The sequence below is a fragment of the Anomaloglossus baeobatrachus genome, chromosome 6, assembly GCF_048569485.1.
Source record: "Anomaloglossus baeobatrachus isolate aAnoBae1 chromosome 6, aAnoBae1.hap1, whole genome shotgun sequence".
In the NCBI taxonomy this organism is placed as follows: domain Eukaryota; kingdom Metazoa; phylum Chordata; class Amphibia; order Anura; family Aromobatidae; genus Anomaloglossus; species Anomaloglossus baeobatrachus.
In genome coordinates, this window is record NC_134358.1 from 557,756,026 (window position 1) to 557,781,706 (window position 25,681).

The following is a 25,681-nucleotide window of genomic DNA, read 5'->3' on the forward strand; positions in this document are numbered from 1 at the left end:
CACCATGATAATAATGCCATATAGTGCTATACACCATGATAATAATGCCATATAGTCCTATACACCATGATAATAATGCCATATAGTGCTATACACCATGATAATAATGCCTTATAGTGCTATACACCATGATAATAATGCCATATAGTGCTATACACCCTGATAATAATGCCATATAGTGCTATACACCACACCATGATAATAATGCCATATAGTGCTATACACCATGATAATAATGCCATATAGTGCTATACACCATGATAATAATGCCATATAGTGCTATACACCATGATAATAATGCCATATAGTGCTATACACCATGATAATAATGCCATATAGTGCTATACACCATGATAATAATGCCATATAGTGCTATACACCCTGATAATAATGCCATATAGTGCTATACACCATGATAATAATGCCATATAGTGCTATACACCATGATAATAATGCCATATAGTGCTATACACCATGATAATATTGCCATATAGTGCTATACACCATGATAATAATGCCATATAGTGCTATACACCATGATAATAATGCCATATAGTGCTATACACCCTGATAATAATGCCATATAGTGCTATACACCATGATAATAATGCCATATAGTCCTATACACCATGATAATAATGCCATATAGTCCTATACACCATGATAATAATGCCATATAGTGCTATACCCCCTGATAATAATGCCATATAGTCCTATACACCATGATAATAATGCCATATAGTGCTATACACCATGATAATAATGCCATATAGTGCTATACACCATGATAATAATGCCATATAGTGCTATACACCCTGATAATAATGCCATATAGTGCTATACACCATGATAATAATGCCATATAGTGCTATACACCATGATAATAATGCCATATAGTGCTATACACCATGATAATAATGCCATATAGTGCTATACACCCTGATAATAATGCCATATAGTGCTATACACCATGATAATAATGCCATATAGTGCTATACACCATGATAATAATGCCATATAGTGCTATACACCATGATAATAATGCCATATAGTGCTATACACCATGATAATAATGCCATATAGTGCTATACACCATGATAATAATGCCATATAGTGCTATACACCGTGATAATAATGCCATATAGTGCTATACACCATGATAATAATGCCATATAGTGCTATACACCTTGATAATAATGCCATATAGTGATATACACCATGATAATAATGCCATATAGTGCTATACACCATGATAATAATGCCATATAGTGCTATACGCCATGATAATAATGCCATATAGTCCTATACACCATGATAATAATGCCATATAGTGCTATACACCATGATAATAATGCCATATAATGCTATACACCATGATAATAATGCCATATAGTGCTATACACCATGATAATGCAATATAGTACTATACACCATGATAGTAATGTCATATAGTGCTATACACCATGATAATAATGCCATATAGTGCTATACACTATGATAATAATGCCATATAGTGCTATACACCATGATAATAATGCCATATAGTGCTATACACCATGATAATAATGCCATATAGTGATATACACCATAATAATAATGCCATATAGTGTTATACACCATAATAATGCAATATAGTGCTATACACCATGATAATAATGCCATATAGTGCTATACACCATGATAATAATGCCATATAGTGCTATACACCATGATAATAATGCCATATAGTGCTATACACCATGATAATAATGCCATATAGTCCTATACACCATGATAATAATGCCATATAGTGCTATACACCATGGTAATAAGGCGATATAGTGCTATACACCATGATAATAATGCCATATAGTGCTATACACCATGATAATAATGCAATATAGTGCTATACACCATGATAATAATGCCATATAGTGCTATACACCATGATAATAATGCCATATAGTGCTATACACCATGATAATAATGCCATATAGTGCTATACACCATGATAATGCAATATAGTGCTATACACCATGATAGTAATGCCATATAATGCTATACACCATGATAATAATGCCATATAGTGCTATACACCATGATAATAATGCCATATAGTGCTATACACCATGATAATAATTCCATATAGTGCATACACCATGATAATAATGTCATATAGTGCTATACACCATGATAATAATGCCATATAGTGCTATACACCATGATAATAATGCCATATAGTGCTATACACCATGATAATAATGCCATATAGTGCTATACACCATGATAATAATGCCATATAGTGCTATACACCATGATAATAATGCCATATAGTGCTATACACATTGATAATAATGCCATATAGTGCTATACACCATGATAATAATGCCATATAGTGCTATACACCATAATAATAATGCCATATAGTGCTATACACCATGATAATGCAATATAGTGATATACACCATGATAATAATGCCATATAGTGCTATACACCATGATAATAATAATAACGCCATACACTGCTATACACTGTGATTTTTATAACGCCATACAGTGCCCAGAATTCCCCTTTACTGTATTTCCCATGGTTGTTTTCCGCTCTTTCTGCCTCTATAGCAGCACATGACATTCTACCTTCACTCTCCAGCGGGCGATGGGCTTGTCATCTACAGGGTCCATTCCTCCCGAATACGCAGCGTCTCCAGGAATCTGGCAGTCCACAGCTCTCGCGTTTCTGAATGTGGCATCGGTAAGTAGTGGCTCCAGAAGGCTCCATCTGCCTCCACTATACTGGGAGCATGGGAACAGGGGAAGCAGATAAGGCAGCTTAGCTAAACAGCACATAGGGGGCGCTACTGTGCAGGACACGACTCCGGGCACTAGACACTCACCAATAGGTTCAATGTAAGTAACAGCGACTGACTTGAACGTCACAAATATCTATCTTATCTATATGATATTGACATTAAATTGCATTATGACATCCTCCAGTCACATCCAAAGCTGCATCTAAAATTCTGTAGGTAAATGCTAAAACATGGTCAATATTATACTGAGAGAATAAACCAAAAGATCCTAAATAGAGGAGCAGATACTGAACAGTCAGGGGTGGACTAAATACTCTGGCCAAGACACAGAGGCGTGATGGCACTCAGCAGAACAGTGAGTGCAGCTCTGGAGTATAATACAGGAGGTAACTCAGGATCAGTAATGTAATGTATGTACAGAGTGACTGCACCAGCAGAATAGTGAGTGCAGCTCTGGAGTATAATACAAGAGGTAACTCAGGATCAGTAATGTAATGTATTTACAGAGTGACTGCACCAGCAGAATAGTGAGTGCAGCTCTGGAGTATAATACAGGAGGTAACTCAGGATCAGTAATGTAATGTATGTACACAGTGACTGCACCAGCAGAATAGTGAGTGCAGCTCTGGAGTATAATACAGGATTAGTAGTGTAATGTATGTAATGTGATTCCCACAATTTACATACCTGTTGCTTTGTGAATTCACATTTCAGACTCTCCCCCTCCTTGAATCCCAGACCAAACACTCTTACAGATAGGCAGTCGTACTTTCGAACGTCACAAAGACCAAAATTTTCCAGCTCCGATATTTCGGGCACCTGGTCTTTATAAGAGTAAGAAGAGAATGAGCAGAGGATACATTGTTAGATCAGAACTAAACCCAATGACCAAACTCACCAGACAGAATGCTGCAGTCGTAGGAGCTGAACCCCTCGGAGCAGGCGCAGCCCCATTCCATACATTGCCCGTTGGAGCTGCAGAGGTTGGGACATCTCAGCTCTAAGACGATCTTCTCTATGGGGATATGCAGGTTCTTTGCTTGATCGGGTCTTAAGTCCAATAGTTTCCTCTCACACTCATTCTCCAGGAGGGGTAAGCCGGCCTCGGTCCATCCTAGGTCATCCTTCAATAAAATATCTGTGGTGCACATGTCCATCACGTCCATGAGACGTTTCTCCAGGAATCCGGCGCACAGTCTTCCGATACTGGAATTAAAGACTGCCTGCTGGCAGACGGCCGAAGCGTAGGCCTGGGTCAGCCCTGAAGGAGTAGGCCAAGAAGGCAGGAGCTCAGGAGACGTAAATGTGGAGTGATCCTCAGGAAAGAAGTAGCTGAATCCTTCCAGGTCTGATTGGCTGAGGCTTTGGTAGGGGAACATCGAGAGGTCTTCATAATCATTCTGACGTTTCGCCCTGTTCTTGGAAACCTTCTCCTTGCTTGGGTTCCTGTAGCTCCCCACATGTTGGAGTGGCCTCCTTGAGATGGCATTTCTTCTAGATATGTTCTTAAAGTCTATGGAGTCTATGAAGTTGGTTGTCTTAATGGATGAATGATCATATTCTTGGAGATTGTCTACCGAGCGCTTCCTCAGATCTCGACTGCCATCGGCTGAGAACATGTACTCATTAGTGACGTCCAAGACCGGAATTAATGTAAGGAACCTGACGTTCTCTCTGCCGGAGCAAACAGGGGGACCTCGTGCCGAATTGCTCAGTGTATTTGGTGGATGCTGTGGACGGTTTGTCGCTGCGGTGGACGTACAACCGCAATACTTTGTCTTCTCCATGTTTAGGGGAACCGAAGTTGAGATTTTATCAAATAAACTTTCTCCTGCGGGAATCCTGAAGGAACAGGAAAATGTATAACATGTATCATTTCTGATGTTTGCAAGGAATATTGAAAAACAACTTATATTACTTATTATATAATGATACAAATTATACTCCAGAGCTGCACTCACTATTCTGCTGGTGCAGTCACTGTGTACATACATTACATTACTGATCCTGAGTTACCTCCTGTATTATACTCCAGAGCTGCACTCACTATTCTGCTGGTGCAGTCACTGTGTACATACATTACATTACTGATCCTGAGTTACCTCCTGTATTGCACTCCAGAGCTGCACTCACTATTCTGCTGGTACAGTCACTGTGTACATACATTTCATTACTGTTCCTTAGTTACCTCCTGTATTATACTTCAGAGCTGCACTCACTATTCTGCTGGTGCAGTCACTGTGCACATACATTACATTACTGATCCTGAGTTACCTCCTGTATTATACTCCAGAGCTGCACTCACTATTCTGCTGGTGCAGTCACTGTGTACATACATTACATTACTGATCCTGAGTTACCTCCTGTATTGCACTCCAGAGCTGCACTCACTATTCTGCTGGTGCAGTCACTGTGTACATACATTACTGATCTTGAGTTACCTCCTGTATTATACTCCAGAGCTGCACTCACTATTCTGCTGGTGCAGTCACTGTGTACATACATTACATTACTGATCTTGAGTTACCTCCTGTATTATACTCCAGAGCTGCACTCACTATTCTGCTGGTGCAGTCACTGTGTACATACATTACATTACTTATCCTGAACTGATCCTGAGTTACCTTCTGTATTATACTCCAGAGCTGCACTCACTGTTCTGCTGGTGCAGTCACTGTGTACATACATTACATTACTGATCCTGTACTGATTCTGAGTTACCTCCTGTATTATACTCCAGAGCTGCACTCACTATTCTGCTGGTGCAGTCACTGTGTACATACATTACATTACTTATCCTGAACTGATCCTGAGTTACCTCCTGTATTATACTCCAGAGCTGCACTCACTGTACTGCTGGTGCAGTCACTGTGTACATACATTACATTACTGATCCTGTACTGATTCTGAGTTACCTCCTGTATTATACTCCAGAGCTGCACTCACTATTCTGCTGGTGCAGTCACTGTGTACATACATTACTGATCCTGTACTGATTCTGAGTTACCTCCTGCATTATACTGCAGAGCTGCACTCACTATTCTGCTGGTGCAGTCACTGTGTACATAAATTACATTACTGATCCTGTACTGATTCTGAGTTACCTCCTGCATTATACTGCAGAGCTGCACTCACTATTCTGCTGGTGCAGTCACTGTGTACATACATTACTTATCCTGTACTGATCCTGACTTACGTCCTGTATTATACTGCAGAGCTGCACTCACTATTCTACTGGTGCAGTCACTGTGTACATACATTACATTACAGAAAAAACAAAAAGCCAGCACCAAATGTGCACTTCAGCACTAAAAATTCCAAACTGTACTTATTATAAAATTTTGAGATTTTTGGCAAAAAATTGCAATTTCTTGAGCTGCCTCGCCACGTCACGGCAAATCTCATTTGAAGCAGTCCTACACTAAAATATTTTTATAAAATGTGCCATACGGCCTCACATATGAATAGTAGAACTGCTCTCAGCAGCACTCACCTGGTCTATTTCAATCCCGTACCCATGACTGAGTCATGGCTGTGGGCGGGACAGGTCCAAGCAAATGCTGCATGAAGTAAAAAGGCTGTGGACAAAGCCTGATGACTTAATGTGAACAGTCACCAACCGCCAAAATCTAGACAGGTGGAATACATCCCAAATTGGGGTGCATAGCAAGGTGGGGGTCAAGAAATTGCAATTTTTTGCCAAAAATCTCAAAATTTTTATAATAAGTACAGTTTGGAATTTTTAGTGCTGAAGTGCACATTTGGTGCTGGCTTTTTGTTTTTTTTTATACATTACATTACGTAGTACGTGGATGATCTGTGCCACGTTTCTCAGTGATGGGAATGATCTAAGGTCTTGGGCTCATACATACAAATATAATAAGATGATACAACTAATAACCTCTTACCTCCATTCGTTGATAAAATAAAGTTTCCCATGCGACGTCTCCTCAAGTTGAATTCCTTTTTTGTCGTGAAAATCATTGTTTGCATTTCCATCGAACGTCCCACAAAGTCCCAGCGTGTTTTTGAGGTCCATGGTGGATGCCCTGAGCGTGAGACTCATCCCCCAGTCACTCACGTCTGCCCGGATAAAAGCTCCAGATGAGAACGAAATCTACAGCCAAAAATGAAAAGTGGATTTTATTCTTTCATTTTATACATAAAGAGGAGGAGATGTGAAAAACTGTGGTATAAACAAGGGACAGTGTCCTTAGGTTAGAGAGGAAGATCTAGAGTCCTGGGGCAGCATGAGAGAAGTCCTGAATGTCCCAGGCATGATCATAAGAGATCAGAGAGGCTAGAGAATGTTTTTGTCTTAAGCTTGAAATGTTGCGTTTTAGGTGTTTAAAGAATAGTGCCTAGAAGGAACCGTGGTAAAAGGAAGGAGAGGTTTTGTTTTTTTTTACTAGTATTCGATCTTTTGAGGATCTTTTATAGAACTTTTTAATAAGGTCAGTAAGACGCTTTCAGGGCTCAATTCATCACGGAGTTATTACCAGAATTCTTCCATAAAACTCCTTGAAAAGTTGTAACGTTTTGTGCAACACAAAGTTTAGTAAAAACATTTTGACTTTTGGTGTTTTTACTCAAGTCCCGACCGGCTAAAATCAAACCTTTAGACCAGTTTGAGGTCCTTGGTGGGACGGTGCCAACCAACTCCAATCAAACCTTTAAAAAAGTTTGAAGTCCTTTGTGGGATCGTTTCAACCAGCTCTAATCAAACTTTTAGAACAGTTTGAGGTCCTTGGTGACACAGTCCCGACCAGTTCCAAATAAACTTTTAGAAAAGTTTGAGGTCTTTGGTGGGATGGTCCTCCTGACCAGTTCCAATCAAACTTTTAGAAAAGTTTGAGGTCTATGTGGGACAGTCCCAACCAGCTCCACTCAAACTTTTAGAAAAGTTTGAGGTTGTTGCTGGGAGACTTCTGACCAGCTCTAATCAAACTTTTAGAAAAGTTTGAGGTCCTTGGTGGGACGGTCCCGACCAACTCCAATCAAACTTTTAAAACAGTTTGAGGTCCTTGGTGGGACAGTCCTGATTAGCTCCAGTCAAAGTCGAAAAGTTGAGGTTCTTGGTAAGATAGTCTCTACCACTCCAATCAAGCTTTTAGAAAAGTTTGAAGTCCTTTGTGGGACCGCCAGGACCAGCTCCAATCAAACTATTAGAAAATGTTGAGATCCTTGGTGGAACAGTCAGGACCAGCTTTACTCAAAGTCTTAGAAAATTTGAGATCCTCGATGGGGCGGTCACGACCAGCTCCAATCAAACATTAATAAAAATTTGAGGTCCTTGGTGGGATGATCCCAAGCAGCTCCAAGCAAGCCTTTAGAAAAGTTTGAGGTCTATGGTGGGATGCTTCCAACCAGCTCCAATCAAACATTTAGAAAACTTTGAGGTCCTTGGAGTGACAGTACTGACCATTTCCAATCAAACTCTTGGAAGAGTTTAAGGTTCTTGGTGGGACAGTCCCGACCAGCTACAATCAAACTTTTAGAAAAGTTTGAGCTCATCGGTGGGATGATCAGGACCAGCTTCAATCAAACTTTTAGAAAGATTTGAAGTCCTTGGTGGGATGATCCTAACCCGCTCTAATCAAACTTTTAGCAAAGTTTGAGGTCCATGGTGGGACGCTTCCGACCAGCTCCAATCAAACTTTTAGAAAAGTTTGAGGTCCTCAGTGGGACAGTTCCTAGCAACTCCAATCAAACTTTTAGGAAAGTTTTCAAACTTTTAGGAAAGTTTGAGGTCCTTGGTGTGATAATTCCAACCAACTCCAATCAAACTTTTAGGAAAGTTTGAGGTCCTCAGTGAGATGGTCCTGACCAGCTCCAATCAAAAGTTTGAGGTCCTTGTTGGGACAGTCTCAACCAGCTCCAATCAAACTTTTAGCAAGGTTTGAGGTCTTTGGTGAGAGGGTACATGGTAAAATTCACCTGACAAAATCATCATAAGTTAATTATACCAGAAATATATGCCCATCCCCAGCTGGAGTTACATGGTTGAAGCCCCATGGCACCTGTAAAATTCTCCAGTGTCCTTTAATTAAGGCTGGAAAACAAAGCACCAGTCCTATTAAATCAGGGCCGCAGAGTATTGGGGCAGCACAAGAGAAGCCCTGGCTCTACCAGGGGAGATTAGCAGAGGTCTGAGAGGTCAGGGAATAATTTCGGATGAGGCTTAATGCTTCTCGTAAGGTCCATCATGGTTATTTCTGCTCATCTCATGCCTTATTGTGATCTAGTAGGACCCTATAGACTCCTATGGATTCCTTATTATGGCCCCATACATATTTTTGGGAGTTATAATGCGCTCATGTGTTGTAGTCCGGTTCCACTTTTGTAATTTCCCTTGTAACACATTGTAATCTATTGTAATCTGCCCCATTACCAATCCCCTAAACATCCCTGACCGGTGGAACATAACTCCGCACGTTGCGAACAGATGGATCATCTCAAGCATGATTTCATACAGTGTATCTGGCCTGGAAAGATAAATGCATGACTCCAGCCGCCCCGTATCCAGTATGACCGCACAATAGCCTCACATTATTGGCAGGGACCGGCTCGCACGCTCCAGACAATGGCTGTACAGTATTGCAAGACGAAAGCTGAGACCAGAAGCTTCTCCGGAGCGACTCCGATACATTCCCCACAATGTAAATATTGGAATTGCTTTGGCCTCTGAGCATTTTCCAATGAGGATCTTTACTGTGACCATCTGAAAACATCTGGAAAGTGGATTCATTCTTTCCAACAGGCGATAGAGTTAACCCCTTAATCGGTGGAAGCCATGAATCACGTATCAAAGTCTCAATGTTCCCTACAGCCATAAGACTGGTAATAAATCACGGAACCGTTCTGAGGCCAATATGGCTGAAGGCAAAGAAATTGCAGAATCTAAGACCTAAATGAGTGATAATAGTTTACAGGAACCTTATGGTATACAGATTTTTTTGGGAGGACGGATTGCTAACATAAGGTTACATTTCCAGTTTTTATTGACAGCTGGTGACCTTTCTGAGGACATCACTGATCAATAGTCTTCTGCGATTCAATAAATGGTATTTTCTGCATTCCGTAATATTGATGTAACAATTGTCCAATGGTTGTTATCAATGGAAAACTTCTACAAGTCTCGTAACTAGTGATGAGCGGGCACTACCATGCTCAGGTGCTCAGTACTGGTAACTAGTGATGAGCGGGCGCTACCATGCTCGGGTGCTCAGTACTCGTAACTAGTGATGAGCGGGCACTACCATGCTCGGGTGCTCAGTACTCGTAACTAGTGATGAGCGGGCACTACCATGCTCGGGTGCTCAGTACTAGTAACTAGTGATGAGCGGCCACTACCATGCTCGGGTGCTCAGTACTCGTAACTAGTGATGAGCGGGCACTACCATGCTCGGGTGCTCAGTACTGGTAACTAGTGATGAGCGGGCACTACCATGCTCGGGTGCTCAGTACTCGTAACTAGTGATGAGCGGGCACTACCATGCTCGGGTGCTCAGTACTCGTAACTAGTGATGAGCAGGCACTACCATGCTCGGGTGCTCAGTACTCGTAACTAGTGATGAGCGGGCACTACCATGCTCGGGTGCTCAGAACTGGTAACTAGTGATGAGCGGGCACTACCATGCTCGGGTGCTCAGTACTGGTAACTAGTGATGAGCGGGCACTACCATGCTCGGGTGCTCAGTACTCGTAACTAGTGATGAGCGGGCACTACCATGCTCGGGTGCTCAGTACTCGTAACTAGTGATGAGCAGGCACTACCATGCTCGGGTACTCAGTACTGGTAACTAGTGATGAGCGGGCACTACCATGCTCAGGTGCTCAGTACTCGTAACTAGTGATGAGCAGGCACTACCATGCTCGGGTGCTCAGTACTCGTAACTAGTGATGAGCAGGCACTACCATACTCGGGTGCTCAGTACACGTAACTAGTGATGAGTGGGCACTACCATGCTCGGGTGCTCAGTACTCGTAACTAGTGATGAGCGGGCACTACCATGCTCAGGTGCTCAGTACTAGTAACTAGTGATGAGCGGGCACTACCATGCTCGGGTGCTCAGTACACTTAACTAGTGATGAGCGGACACTACCATGCTCGGGTGCTCAGTACTCGTAACTAGTGATGAGCAGGCACTACCATGCTCGGGTGCTCAGTACTGGTAACTAGTGATGAGCAGGCACTACCATGCTCGGGTGCTCAGTACTGGTAACTAGTGATGAGCGGGCACTACCATGCTCGGGTGTTCAGTACTCATAACTAGTGATGAGCGGGCACTACCATGCTCGGGTGCTCGGTACTTGTAACTAGTGTCGAGCAGGCACTACCATGCTCAGGTGCTCAGTACTGGTAACTAGTGATGAGCGGGCACTACCATGCTCAGGTGCTCAGTACTGGTAACTAGTGATGAGCGGGCACTACCATACTCGGGTGCTCAGTACACGTAACTAGTGATGAGCGGGCACTACCATGCTCGGGTGCTCAGTACTGGTAACTAGTGATGAGCAGGCACTACCATGCTCGGGTTCTCAGTACTGGTAACTAGTGATGAGCAGGCACTACCATGCTCGGGTGCTCTGTACTCGTATCTAGTGATGAGCGGGCATTACCATGCTCGGGTGCTCAGTACTGGTAACTAGTGATGAGCGGACACTACCATGCTCGGGTGCTCAGTACTCGTAACTAGTGATGAGCAGGCACTACCATGCTCGGGTGCTCAGTACTCGTAACTAGTGATGAGTGGGCACTACCATGCTCGGGTGCTCAGTACTGGTAACTAGTGATGAGCGGACACTACCATGCTCGGGTGCTCAGTACTGGTAACTAGTGATGAGTGGGCACTACTATGCTCGGGTGCTCAGTACTGGTAACTTGTGATGAGCGGGCACTACCATGCTCGAGTGCTCAGTACTCGTAACTAGTGATGAGCGGGCACTACCATGCTCGGGTGCTCAGTACTGGTAACTAGTGATGAGCAGGCACTACCATGCTCGGGTGCTCAGTACTCGTAACTAGTGATGAGCGGGCACTACCATGCTCGGGTGCTCAGTACTCGTAACTAGTGATGAGCAGGCACTACCATGCTCGGGTGCTCAGTACTCGTAACTAGTGATGAGCAGGCACTACCATGCTTGGGTGCTCAGTACTGGTAACTAGTGATAAGCGGACACTACCATGCTCGGGTGCTCAGTACTTGTAACTAGTGATGAGCGGGCACTACCATGCTCGGGTGCTCAGTACTCGTAACTAGTGATGAGCGGGCACTACCATGCTCGGGTGCTCAGTACTGGTAACTAGTGATGAGCGGGCACTACCATGCTCGGGTGCTCAGTACTCGTAACTAGTGATGAGCGGGCACTACCATACTCGGGTGCTCAGTACTCGTAACTAGTGATAAGCGGACACTACCATGCTCGGGTGCTCAGTACTGGTAACTAGTGATGAGCGGGCACTACCATGCTCGGGTGCTCAGTACTCGTAACTAGTGATGAGCAGGCACTACCATGCTCGGGTGCTCAGTACTGGTAACTAGTGATAAGCGGACACTACCATGCTCGGGTGCTCAGTACTCGTAACTAGTGATGAGCGGGCACTACCATGCTCGGGTGCTCAGTACTGGTAACTAGTGATAAGCGGACACTACCATGCTCGGGTGCTCAGTACTGGTAACTAGTGATGAGCGGGCACTACCATGCTCGGGTGCTCAGTACTCGTAACTAGTGATGAGCAGGCACTACCATGCTCGGGTGCTCAGTACTGGTAACTAGTGATAAGCGGACACTACCATGCTCGGGTGCTCAGTACTGGTAACTAGTGATGAGCGGGCACTACCATGCTCGGGTGCTCAGTACTCGTAACTAGTGATGAGCAGGCACTACCATGCTCGGGTGCTCAGTACTGGTAACTAGTGATGAGCGGGCACTACCATGCTCGGGTGCTCAGTACTGGTAACTAGTGATGAGTGGGCACTACCATGCTCGGGTGCTCAGTACTCGTAACTAGTGATGAGCGGGCACTACCATGCTCGGGTGCTCAGTACTCGTAACTAGTGATGAGTGGGCACTACCATGCTCGGGTGCTCAGTACTGGTAACTAGTGATGAGCGGGCACTACCATGCTCGGGTGCTTAGTACTCGTAACTAGTGATGAGTGGGCACTACCATGCTCGGGTGCTTAGTACTCGTAACTAGTGATGAGCGGGCACTACCATGCTCGGGTGCTCAGTACTCGTAACTAGTGATGAGTGGGCACTACCATGCTCGGGTGCTCAGTACTGGTAACTAGTGATGAGCGGACACTACCATGCTCGGGTGCTTAGTACTCGTAACTAGTGATGAGTGGGCACTACCATGCTCAGGTGCTCAGTACTGGTAACTAGTGATGAGCGAGCACTACCATGCTCAGGTGCTCAGTACTGGTAACTAGTGATGAGCGAGCACTACCATGCTCGGGTGCTCAGTACTGGTAACTAGTGATGAGCGGACACTACCATGCTCGGGTGCTTAGTACTCGTAACTAGTGATGAGTGGGCACTACCATGCTCGAGTGCTCAGTACTGGTAACTAGTGATAAGCGGACACTACCATGCTCGGGTGCTCAGTACTCGTAACTAGTGATGAGCGGGCACTACCATGCTCAGGTGCTCAGTACTCGTAACTAGTGATGAGTGGGCACTACCATGCTCAGGTGCTCGGTACTGGTAACTAGTGATGAGCGGGCACTACCATGCTCGGGTGCTCAGTACTCGTAACTAGTGATGAGCGGGCACTACCATGCTCAGGTGCTCAGTACTCGTAACTAGTGATGAGCAGGCACTACCATGCTCAGGTGCTTGGTGCTCTTAAGGAGCAGTTGGATGCTCAGATGGGTGTGAATCAAGTACCCAAGTATAATGGAAGTCAAAGGGGGACTCAAGCTTTTTTCTGGAAGTGCTCGAGTTTCATATTGACTTCCATTATTCTTGGGTACTTGAGTGGACACCATTTGAGCCTCCAAATGCTCATTACAAGTACCGAGCACCCAAGCATGGTAGTGCCCACTCATCACTAGTTACGAGTACAGAGCACCCGAGCATGGTAGTGCCCACTCATCACTAGTTACGAGTACAGAGCACCCGAGCATGGTAGTGCCCGCTCATCACTAGTTACGAGTACAGAGCACCCGAGCATGGTAGTGCCCGCTCATCACTAGATACGAGTACTGAGCACCCGAGCATGGTGGTGCCCGCTCATCACTAGTTACGAGTACAGAGCACCCGAGCATGGTAGTGCCCACTCATCACTAGTTTTACGAGTACAGAGCACCCGAGCATGGTAGTGCCCACTCATCACTAGTTTTACGAGTACAGAGCACCCGAGCATGGTAGTGCCCGCTCATCACTAGTTTTACGAGTACAGAGCACCCGAGCATGGTAGTGTCCGCTCATCACTAGTTTTACGAGTACAGAGCACCCGAGCATAGTAGTGCACATCATCACTAGTTACGAGTACAGAGCACCCGAGCATGGTAGTGCCCGCTCATCACTAGTTACGAGTACAGAGCACCCGAGCATGGTAGTGCCCGCTCATCACTAGTTACGAGTACTGAGCACCCGAGCATGGTAGTGCCCGCTCATCAGTAGTTACCAGTACTGAGCACCCGAGCATGGTAGTGCCCGCTCATCACTAGATACGAGTACTGAGCACCCGAGCATGGTAGTGCCCGCTCATCACTAGTTACCAGTACTGAGCACCCGAGCATGGTAGTGCCCGCTCATCACTAGTTACTAGTACTGAGCACCTGAGCATGGTAGTGCCCGCTCATCACTAGATACGAGTACTGAGCACCCGAGCATGGTAGTGCCCGCTCATCACTAGTTACCAGTACTGAGCACCCGAGCATGGTAGTGCCCGCTCATCACTAGATACGAGTACTGAGCACCCGAGCATGGTAGTGCCCGCTCATCACTAGTTACCAGTACAGAGCACCCGAGCATGGTAGTGCCCGCTCATCACTAGTTACCAGTACTGAGCACCCGAGCATGGTAGTGACCGCTCATCACTAGTTACGAGTACTGAGCACCCGAGCATGGTAGTGCCCGCTCATCACTAGTTACCAGTACTGAGCACCAGAGCATGGTAGTGCCCGCTCATCACTAGTTACCAGTACTGAGCACCCGAGCATGGTAGTGACCGCTCATCACAAGTTACGAGTACTGAGCACCCGAGCATGGTAGTGCCCGCTCATCACTAGTTACCAGTACTGAGCACCCGAGCATGGTAGTGCCCGCTCATCACTAGTTACCAGTACTGAGCACCTGAGCATGGTAGTGCCCGCTCATCACTAGATACGAGTACTGAGCACCCGAGCATGGTAGTGCCCGCTCATCACTAGTTACCAGTACTGAGCACCCGAGCATGGTAGTGCCCGCTCATCACTAGTTACGAGTACAGAGCACCCGAGCATGGTAGTGCCCACTCATCACTAGTGGTTATGGAAGGATGGGCTTTTGCAGGATAAAGTTAAAGAAACTCCAACATGGTGAGGAAAAAAGTCCATAAACTTAGGGGCAGCCTGAGAGAAGCTCTGTCTGAATGGAGATCATGGTAGATGCAATTTTGCTTGGGTAAGGAAGTAAATTCCAGAAGATTGGGGCAACTTGAAATATGTTTTGTGTTTAGGAGTGTAGATAGGAGAGCTGAGGAGCAGAGTGACCAGTTATGGGGGGTTGAGGGAAAGGAGCAAACTTTACTGAGAAAGTTAATGTAAAAAATTAGTTGTGAGGGTCTTTGTCAACAGTTCAAAAATGGTGGTGGTCTAGAGTAAGGAAGGAAGTTCTTCAGGACTGGAGCAACCTCAAAAACAGTTCTATGAGCATGATGAACAGTTTAGCTTTTATTCTATTCCCACTACTCCTAAAGACCATAGTAAGTAGCACCCTGTGCGCACCAAGCAAGGAGACCCATGTGTTTGGTGGATCTTCAAAAAGGAAAAAACAAAACAGATTCCTCACGGGATCAACAAGAATAAAATATTAGAAAAAAAATAGTCTCTTGTGATCTGGTTTGGCCGGATTATAGGGCGTAACATTTTTTGGAGAAGTTGGTTAAGCACCGGTGTTAAGACGTTCAAAAATACTTGGAAGTCAAGAGCTACAAATTTACTTTTTGGGGGCCGCCTGGAAAATTCTCTTTCTTCGTATAAGAGAGGGGATTTGGAGAAGGTGAAGAATTGAGAGGTAGAGTGTAGGGGTGTATTTCACTAAAAGCTGAACGAAGAGAGCACAAAGGGAAAAATAGTAGATTTGGGGTAAAAGATGGTGGAAGTGTGAAGGTGGTCTGAGCTGTAGTATGTTTGTTCAAATGTAATAAGAATATCTGTGTACGTAAATAATCAAAATATAGATGTAGTTGTATAATAATCTCTCTGTCTATGTAGCCATCGCGTAGACCCATAATATAATTCAAAGTTGTATGGTCATGAAGGAGTTAACCAAAGATAATGAAGCCAGAATGTGAAGCTGCGAAGTCTTATCAGTAGCTTCACACAGAAAGAATGTACATAAATCAAACAATGTGCTGTGAGAAATTAAGGAGTAAAAGTACTCCCTGTTTAGCTTCAAGGTTATTCATGCATACTGTATAATTGGATCTATCTAATACACGAGTCAGTTGATGATGCTGGCGAAAGGAGAGCATGTCTGTGTGTTTATTGTCTGATACATGGATATATCGGCACTGGTATACAGCTAATACGGCACCGTCCCTGATATCCCAAACAGAGACTCCATTAGCAGTTTTCACCTAAACTCCTCCCTTGACAGAAGTTCTTGGGTTAGGAAAGAAATTCTAGAACATCGGGGCTGTTTGGGGAAAGTCATGAGTCTATGAGGGGAGATTTTTTGGAAATGAAGAACAGAGAACTCATTAATAGGGATGATCGAATACCTCAAATATTCGGCTTCGCGAATATCCGACAAATAGGTCGCCGCTATGCGAATATTCGATGCACAATGTAAGTCTATGGGAAGCCCGAATAGTTCCGAATAGTTGTTATTCGGGTTTCCCATAGACTTACATTGTGCATCGAATATTCGCGAATAGTTGAATAGCGGCGACCTATTCGTCAAATATTCGCGAAGCCGAATATTTCAGGTATTCGATCATCCCTAATCATTAATATTATTCCTTATTCTCTTTTTACTTCTTAAGATAAGTATTTTACACTTAAGCCTGACTGTAAGGAGAGCGAGAGAAAAGTTGGAGCGATTGTATCTACAGGATGAAGATGGTGGAAGTTTGAAAGGAAACTCTACCGGATGAATGCCGCATGGAGGAGATTGTGGGAGAGCGGTGACATCAATCAACACAATTTTTTTGGTTGAAGCCCAAGATGTAAGGCATATAAGGCATTGGAAGAGGTAAAAAAAAGTTAAAAACTCCCCATTAGACCATTTTGGTGAGTTGACCAATAGATTATTAGTTAACTCTTTCGGCAGTCAGCAATAAAAAGTATGACACAGGCTATAGAAGGGAAAAGGTGTAACTGTCACGCTAGGCACGGGGGAGTACCAGGTGAACAACGAAAGGGAAGGGACAACCTACCGCTGGTCCACAGGGTCCCTCACCACCCTAGATAGGTTCCGCACCTATGCACCAAGCCGGATACCTGACCCTGGGATGACCCTAGAGCCAAGCCCTAGATAGGGTGGGATAAGGTCTTCATCAACCTCACTAAGCTCTAAAGAAGACATGGAGCACACACATGAGGAAAGCGCATGAACAACTTAAGAAGTTTAGCAAAGAGCGACAATGACAGATGAGTGCAAGCCGCCTGCTTGCATCCAGAGCTTGTGAAGGAACTGAATATCACCAGCACAGGCCCAAGGAAAATGAGAGTATTTAAACCCAAAAGGAAATACAGATGATTAGCAGCTGAACAAAAGAGGAGCTCTGCAGGGTCCTAAAGGGAAAAAGATGAAAGCCCAGCAAAAGAGATAGCTAGTACACTGAACACTGACAGCAGGAATAATAGGAAGTCAGGGAGCAGTTTGCAGCCAAACGCTGTGACTTTCTACTGCCCGACACCACAGGACTGTCTGTCACCCATGACACACCGGTAACAGTTAAACTTTTAACAAAATCCAATCGCAAATAAGATTTTTAGCCCTAATTACATACATTTAGTTAAAAAAAAAAGTCTATAAAAGTGGACAACCTCAAACCTAGGTGAGGCATCTAACGGGATGAAGAAACAAGTTGCAAAAAATGGGGCAACATTAGAGAAGTGATGAATATATGAAATGAGAGGAAAGAGGTGAGAGGTTTTAGGGAAAGTTGAGAGGTTTGAGATCTGGTCTCACATAGTGGGGAAGCAGGTTCTAGAATTTGGGGGCACCTTTGAAGGGAAAGGCACTTGTATTTTTTATTGTGGCCTCTAGGGGACCTACGAAGACTTTTGAAAGATTTCGAGGAATAATTAAAACTGTTCCATGGTGGGACAAATCTTATAGGGAAGGAAATAAGGAGAAAAGGAGAAAAATCCTGTCTTACAAAAGGGTCTGAAATTACGAGCAAGAAAATTAGAAGCAGAAGTGCAAAGAATAAAAGATCTTTCTTACACTCATGGGAAGTAGGAATGAGAGAGAGGATGGGACGTGAATAGAGGACACTGCAGAGGCGCTAACTGACAGAGTCCTGATAGACTGCAGAGACCAGACTCCAGGAGTGCATGGATAATACAGACACTGTACATCTAATATTAAAGGTAATACCGCCTGTAACCTCCAGGTGGCGCACTTTATACTCACCGTCATCTTCCTCCCATGATAAGACTCGGTAATCCTAAAGTTGGGTTCTGATGATTCCTGAGTCTTCACCGCCAGGTGCGGCTGGGACTCATGGAGCTGCCCACTGCACATGTCAAAAGTGATAACGTCCCCTCCGTCCTTGGCCACAAAGCCGCAGTTACACGACGCTGGGTGGTCAACGCTGCCACAGTCCCACTGCCGAACGTGAACTTCAAAATCACGAGATGCACTTTTATACAGCACAAAGGTCCCGGTGTTAAAATTATCGTAAAGTCTGCAAAGAGAAATAAATATCTTAATTAGTGATGAGTGGGCATTACCATGCTCAGGTGCTCAGTACTGGTAACTAGTGATGAGCGGGCACTACCATGCTCAGGTGCTCAGTACTCGTAACTAGTGATGAGCGGGCACTACCATCCTCAGGTGCTCAGTACTCGTAACTAGTGATGAGCGGGCACTACCATGCTCGGGTGCTCAGTACTGGTAACTAGGGATGAGTGAGCACTACCATGCTCGGGTGCTCAGTACTGGTAACTAGTGATGAGTGGGCACTACCATGCTCAGGTGCTCAGTACTCGTAACTAGTGATGAGCGGGCACTACCATGCTCGGGTGCTCGGTACTGGTAACTAGGGATGAGTGAGCACTACCATGCTCGGGTGCTCAGTACTGGTAACTAGTGATGAGTGGGCACTACCATGCTCAGGTGCTCAGTACTCGTAACTAGTGATGAGCGGGCACTACCATGCTCGGGTGCTCGGTACTGGTAACTAGTGATGAGCGGGCACTACCATGCTCGGGTGCTCGGTACTGGTAACTAGTGATGAGCGAGCACTACCATGCTCGGGTGCTCAGTACTGGTAACTAGTGATGAGCGGGCACTACCATGCTCGGGTGCTCAGTACTGGTAACTAGTGATGAGTGGGCACTACCATGCTCGGGTGCTCAGTACTGGTAACTAGTGATGAGTGGGCACTACCATGCTCAGGTGCTCAGTACTCGTAACTAGTGATGAGCGGGCACTACCATGCTCAGGTGCTCGGTACTGGTAACTAGTGATGAGCGGGCACTACCAAGCTCGGGTGCTCAGTACTAGTAACTAGTGATGAGTGAGCACTGCCATGCTCGGGTGCTCAGTACTAGTAACTAGTGATGAGCAGGCACTACCATGCTCGGGTGCTCAGTACTGGTAACCAGTGATGAGTGGGCACTACCATGCTTGGGTGCTCAGTACTTGTAACTAGTGATGAGCGGGCACTACCATGCTCGGGTGCTCGGTACTGGTAACTAGTGATGAGCGGGCACTACCATACTCGGGTGCTCGGTACTCGTAACTAGTGATGAGCGGGCACTACCATGCTCAGGTGCTCAGTTCTCGTAACTAGTGATGAGCGGGCACTACCATGCTCGGGTGCTCAGTTCTCGTAACTAGTGATGAGCAGGCACTACCATGCTCAGGTGCTCAGTACTGGTAACTAGTGATCAGCGGGCACTACCATGCTCGGGTGCTCAGTACTGGTAACTAGTGATGAGCGGGCACTACCATGCTTGGGTGCTCAGTACTGGTAACTAGTGATGAGCGGGCACTACCATGCTCGGGTGCTTGGTACTCGTAACTAGTGATGAGTGGGCACTACCATGCTCGGGTGCTCAGTACTCGTAACTAGTGATGAGCGAGCACTACCATGCTCGGGTGCTCTGTACTCGTAACTAGTGATGAGCGGGCACTACCATGCTCGGGTGCTCTGTACTCGTAACTAGTGATGAGTGGGCACTACCATGCTCGGGTGCTCAGTACTCGTAACTAGTGATGAGCGAGCACTACCATGCTCGGGTGCTCTGTACTCGTAACTAGTGATGAGCGGGCACTACCATGCTCGGGTGCTCTGTACTGGTAACTAGTGATGAGCGGGCACTACCATGCTCGGGTGCTCAGTACTGGTAACTAGTGATGAGCGGGCACTACCATGCTCGGGTGCTCTGTACTTGTAACTAGTGATGAGTGAGCACTACCATGCTCGGGTGCTCAGTACTGGTAACTAGTGATGAGTGGGCACTACCATGCTCAAGTGCTCAGTACTCGTAACTGGTGATGAGCGGGCACTACCATGCTCGGGTGCTCAGTACTCGTAACTAGTGATGAGCGGGCACTACCATGCTCGGGTGCTCAGTACCCGTAACTGGTGATGAGCGGGCACTACCATGCTCGGGTGCTCAGTACTCGTAACTAGTGATGAGCGGGCACTACCATGCTCGGGTGCTCAGTACTCATAACTAGTGATGAGCGAGCACTACCATGCTCGGGTGCTCAGTACTCATAACTAGTGATGAGCGGGCACTACCATGCTCGGGTGCTCAGTACTCATAACTAGTGATGAGCGGGCACTACCATGCTCGGGTGCTCAGTACTCAGAACTAGTGATGAGCGGGCACTACCATGCTCAAGTGCTCAGTACTCGTAACTGGTGATGAGCGAGCACTACTATGCTCAAGTGACCTATCACATCTGCTCTCCTCCTATTTATACTGGCGGAATCCTATGTTAGTCTGTGAGCTGTGGTGTCCTAGATTCTCTCTGGCAAATACTATGTTTAGTGTTCTTTGCTTGGTGAGGTTGTGTAGTTTATCCCTGTTGTCTTCTACTTCCTTCCTGCTCTTGTTTTGTTCCTTGAATTTCATATTGTCTTATCATGTGTGTGCGTGCTGTCTGACAGAGGTTTTGTGTTTCCTTGACTCTCTTTATCTGTGGGTTTCATGACACTTTTGTCTTGTCCCTCCCTTGTGGGGAGGGGGAATCAGATCAAGACTGGTCAGGAGCAGGGCCAGGAAGGAGACTCAGGCCTCTCCACCATTAGGAGTATCCCTGAGATTAGGGATAGCATAGGGCCCCCTAGCTTGAGGGACAGCTTAGGATCCCCGCTATTCCAGGTCATCATGACCAGGTCAAAGTAAAAAAGAATCATCATGCATACAGCACAAGATTTATATATATATATATATATATATATATATATATATATATATATATATATATATATATAAAAATAACATATTACCTGCCATCGAATGTGATGATATGGGGGTCGGTGAATGAGTAGCAGTATGCAGTAGAAATATCCTTCACTGTGATCTAAGGATAGAATAAAAACTGCTGAAATATAACGTAATATTAGTTGAATTCTTATTTCCCTAATATAAATATTAAAATGCCGTGCAGAGATTAAAGAAAATGATAAAATTCTAGATTTCTGCAGCTGCCACTAGGGGGAGCTAATCACACATTTGTTATTAGTGTCATATAAAGCTCCCCCTAGTGGTGGCTGAAGGTAGCTAAAACATTAGAGATCTCTCAGCGATCTATGGATGTATATGTACACTATAACATAATACTGCATGTAGAGTATACGGCGTCTCTTTAAATATAGCCCGAGAGGTTTGTATATAATTGTCGCACCTGTACTGGCTCCAGAACATAACCGTTCCACAGGAAATTGGAGCTAACTATGGGGTCAACTCCAATGCTGGTCACCCTGTCCCCATCGCTGACAAAGTCCATGACTGCCGTATAATGGAGGGCGGCCTGACCGCACGTTCCGTTTTGGCAGCTCGACTGTAGGAGATCGACTTCACAAGAGGAGAGGGCCAGGTCTGAGCCATGTGTGTCCTCAGCTGCTGGAGACAAAAGCACAAGAGGGTTCCAAATTTACAACATTAGAGCCAAATCATCGCTCATCGGGAGCCAGCGGCCAAGAAAGAGAGAGCAATCAATGTGCACTGACACCGCAGATTCACCAGCGGGAAATACAGGGATCTACTGCTGTAAATATTATCATTGCTCGAATACGTATTATAATATCTCCTGATTTATACTAATGCCGCCCAGTACTGCCAAAGCAGAAGCCGCTACACTACACTATATACAGCCTCAGCATCATAGGAAGGAATCCAGACTAGTAAGTATCTAACTTAAAGTATGTCCAGTCCACAGCTGTCAGTATTATAGCAGCTATATTCTTGTACATAGGGGGCAGTATTATAGTAGTTATATTCTTCTACATAGGGGCAGTATGATAGTAGTTATATTCTTGTACATAGGGGGCAGTATTATAGTAGTTATATTCTTCTACATAGGGGCAGTATTATAGTAGTTATATTCTTCTACATAGGGGCAGTATTATAGTAGTTATATTCTTGTATTATAGAGGCAGTATTATAGTAGTTCTATTCTTGTACATAGGAGCAGTATTATAGTAGTTATATTCTTGTACATAGGGGGCAGTATTATAGTACTTATATTCTTGTACATAATAGCAGTATTATAGTAGTTATATTCTTGTACATAGGGGCAGTAGTATAGTAGTTATATTCTTGTACATAGGGAGCAGTATTATAGTAGTTATATTCTTGTACATGGGAGCAGTATTATAGTAGTTATATTCTTGTACATAGGGCGCAGTATTATAATAGTTATATTCTTGTACATAGGGGCAGTATTATAGTAGTTATATTCTTGTACATAGGGGCAGTATTATAGTAGCTATATTCTTGTACAGAGGAGCAGTATTATAGTAGCTATATTCTTGTACATAGGAGCAGTATTATAGTAGTTATATTCTTGTACATAGGGGCAGTATTATAGTAGTTATATTCTTGTACATAGGAGCAGTATTATAGTAGCTATATTCTTGTACATAGGAGCAGTATTATAGTAGTTATATTCTTGTACATAGGGGCAGTATTATAGTAGTTATATTCTTGTACATAGGGGTAGTATTATAGTAGTTATATTCCTGTACATAGGGGGCAGTATTATAGTAGTTATATTCTTGTACATAGGAGCAGTATTATAGTAGTTATATTCTTGTACATAGGGGCAGTATTATAGTAGTTATATTCTTGTACATAGGGGTAGTATTATAGTAGTTATATTCCTGTACATAGGAGCAGTATTATAGTAGTTATATTCTTGTACATAGGGGCAGTATTATAGTAGTTATATTTTTGTACATAGGGGTAGTATTATAGTAGTTATATTCCTGTACATAGGGGGCAGTATTATAGTAGTTATATTCTTGTACATAGGGGGCAGTATTATAGTAGTTATATTCTTGTACATAGGAGCAGTATTATAGTAGTTATATTCTTGTATATAGGGGGCAGTATTATAGTAGTTATATTCTTGTACATAAGGGCAGTATTATGATAGTTATATTCTTGTACATAGGAGCAGTATTATAGTAGTTATATTCTTGTACATAGGATCAGTATCATAGTAGCTATATTCTTGTACATAGGGGCAGTATTATAGTAGTTATATTCTTGTACATAGGAGCAGTATTATAGTAGTTATATTCTTGTACATAGGGGCAGTATTATAGTAGTTATATTCTTGTACATAGGGGACAGTATTATAGTAGTTATATTCTTGTACATAGGGGGCAGTATTATAGTAGTTATATTCTTGTACATAGGGGCAGTATTATAGTAGTTATATTCTTGTACATAGGAGCAGTATTATAGTAGTTATATTCTTGTACATAGGGGCAGTATTATAGTAGTTATATTCTTGTACATAGGGGCAGTATTGTAGTAGTTATATTCTTGTATTATAGTGGCATTTACAGATGTCTCTTCTAATAATTAAAGTTTTTGGAGTTAATGAAGTAAATGCTGATAGTGTTAGCAATCATATACATATTCTGTTTAATTGTTACATATGAAGTAAAATGTTGCAATCAAAATAAAACATTTCAAGTGACACAATATTTCTCTGTAGAATCATCAGAATGTTTCAGGAAAAAGAAAAGATTAAAAGAGGCTCAGAGGCTAACACCGGAGCCCGGGGCACGACCGTGACTAAAGTCACCAATTTTGTCTCAATCCATAACAGGAACAATTTATTTCTAAGTATTTTCAAATTGCTGATGTGTTTGTTGAAATCCCAATGTTTATGCCCCGAGGTTTCCTTTGATCTCCTTAATGTAAAGTTATGGGTGAAAAAAATGGTTCTTCCCCTTTAATAGTTGTGCCCTTAACTATTTTATTATTTTAAATGTCCTTGTAGTAGAATTTTCAATGTAAACTAACAGGCATCACAATAATATCAAAGACCAAGGCATCTGTTACAGTTTATGAACCTGTTCCAAAATCTGTGTATGTTTTAAAGAAAGAAATTCAATCCTGAATAACTGAGAATAATATTATCTCAAACTCAACAGCTACAGATAACTTTAGATTCATTTTTGCTGAAAACTAATTATTATAATTGGGTTTCATTACAAATTTTCAATAATTTGGCTTCTGCAGCTTGCATGTGTTAAAATGCATCGCAAGCTGCAGAATGCTGAACATTATCTTATCTATCACACTTCCCGAGTTTATATTTACTCTCCTGAGAAATCTTTTAAACTGATGTATGATTCAATTTTGATTTGGTCATTAATCAGATTGAATCAAGAGGCTTAGAAGGTTTATGTACCGTATATTGATCTCCTGTTGGATAATATACGTTGTAGAAGCGCCATCTGATCATATGAATGATTTCATTGTGACCATTTTATTTGACCTGGTTCTTGGCTATGAATGCAGGCAACCATTTTTGCGTAAAACCTCATATTCCGATCCACACAACCATCATCTGTTGGCAGGGGTGGAACGATCGCGGTCACTGCTTCAGCTGGATGTGTGAAGGAGGCTGCACATCCAGCTGAAGTATATCGCAGTGCAGAGACTCACAAACAGAAGACGGCAGCTTTCATCAGTGTCGCCGTGACTGAGGTGGTGCATGACAGTGACGTCAAGCATTGCCATAGCACGGACGCTGATAAATGCTGCCGGCCATTGCGAGCCATCTATAGAGAAGGATGCCACATGGCGTGGGAGCCGGGGAGATGGTGAGTATAGCATTTACCAGGAGGGGGACAGTATATACCAGGAGGAGCCCAGAAGAGGAACATATATAGCAGGAGGGAGACAGTATATACCAGGAGGGCAACATTATATACCAGGAGGGGGCAGTGTATATCAGGAGGGGCCAAAGAGAACATCATATATACTAGGAAGAGGACAGTATATACGATGAGGGCCCAAGGAG

General features: G+C 43.8%; 1 protein-coding gene across 3 annotated transcripts in view; it reads right to left on the reverse strand.

The window, feature by feature from the left end:
* The window catches only part of VWDE (von Willebrand factor D and EGF domains), a 162,383-nt gene that overhangs the window by 84,256 nt on the left and 52,446 nt on the right, over positions 1-25,681 (reverse strand). For 2 of the 3 annotated variants that reach the window (XM_075315715.1, XM_075315713.1), the window contains exons 8-14: positions 22,043-22,260; positions 21,645-21,718; positions 18,590-18,863; positions 6,698-6,906; positions 3,688-4,631; positions 3,477-3,613; positions 2,617-2,772 (exon numbers count right to left, since the gene is read on the reverse strand). In XM_075315715.1, the coding sequence (XP_075171830.1) occupies positions 2,617-2,772; positions 3,477-3,613; positions 3,688-4,631; positions 6,698-6,906; positions 18,590-18,863; positions 21,645-21,718; positions 22,043-22,260 (2,012 nt within the window). The remainder of the gene's footprint in view (positions 1-2,616; positions 2,773-3,476; positions 3,614-3,687; positions 4,632-6,697; positions 6,907-18,589; positions 18,864-21,644; positions 21,719-22,042; positions 22,261-25,681) is intronic. The other variant, XM_075315714.1, reaches the window with a different exon arrangement.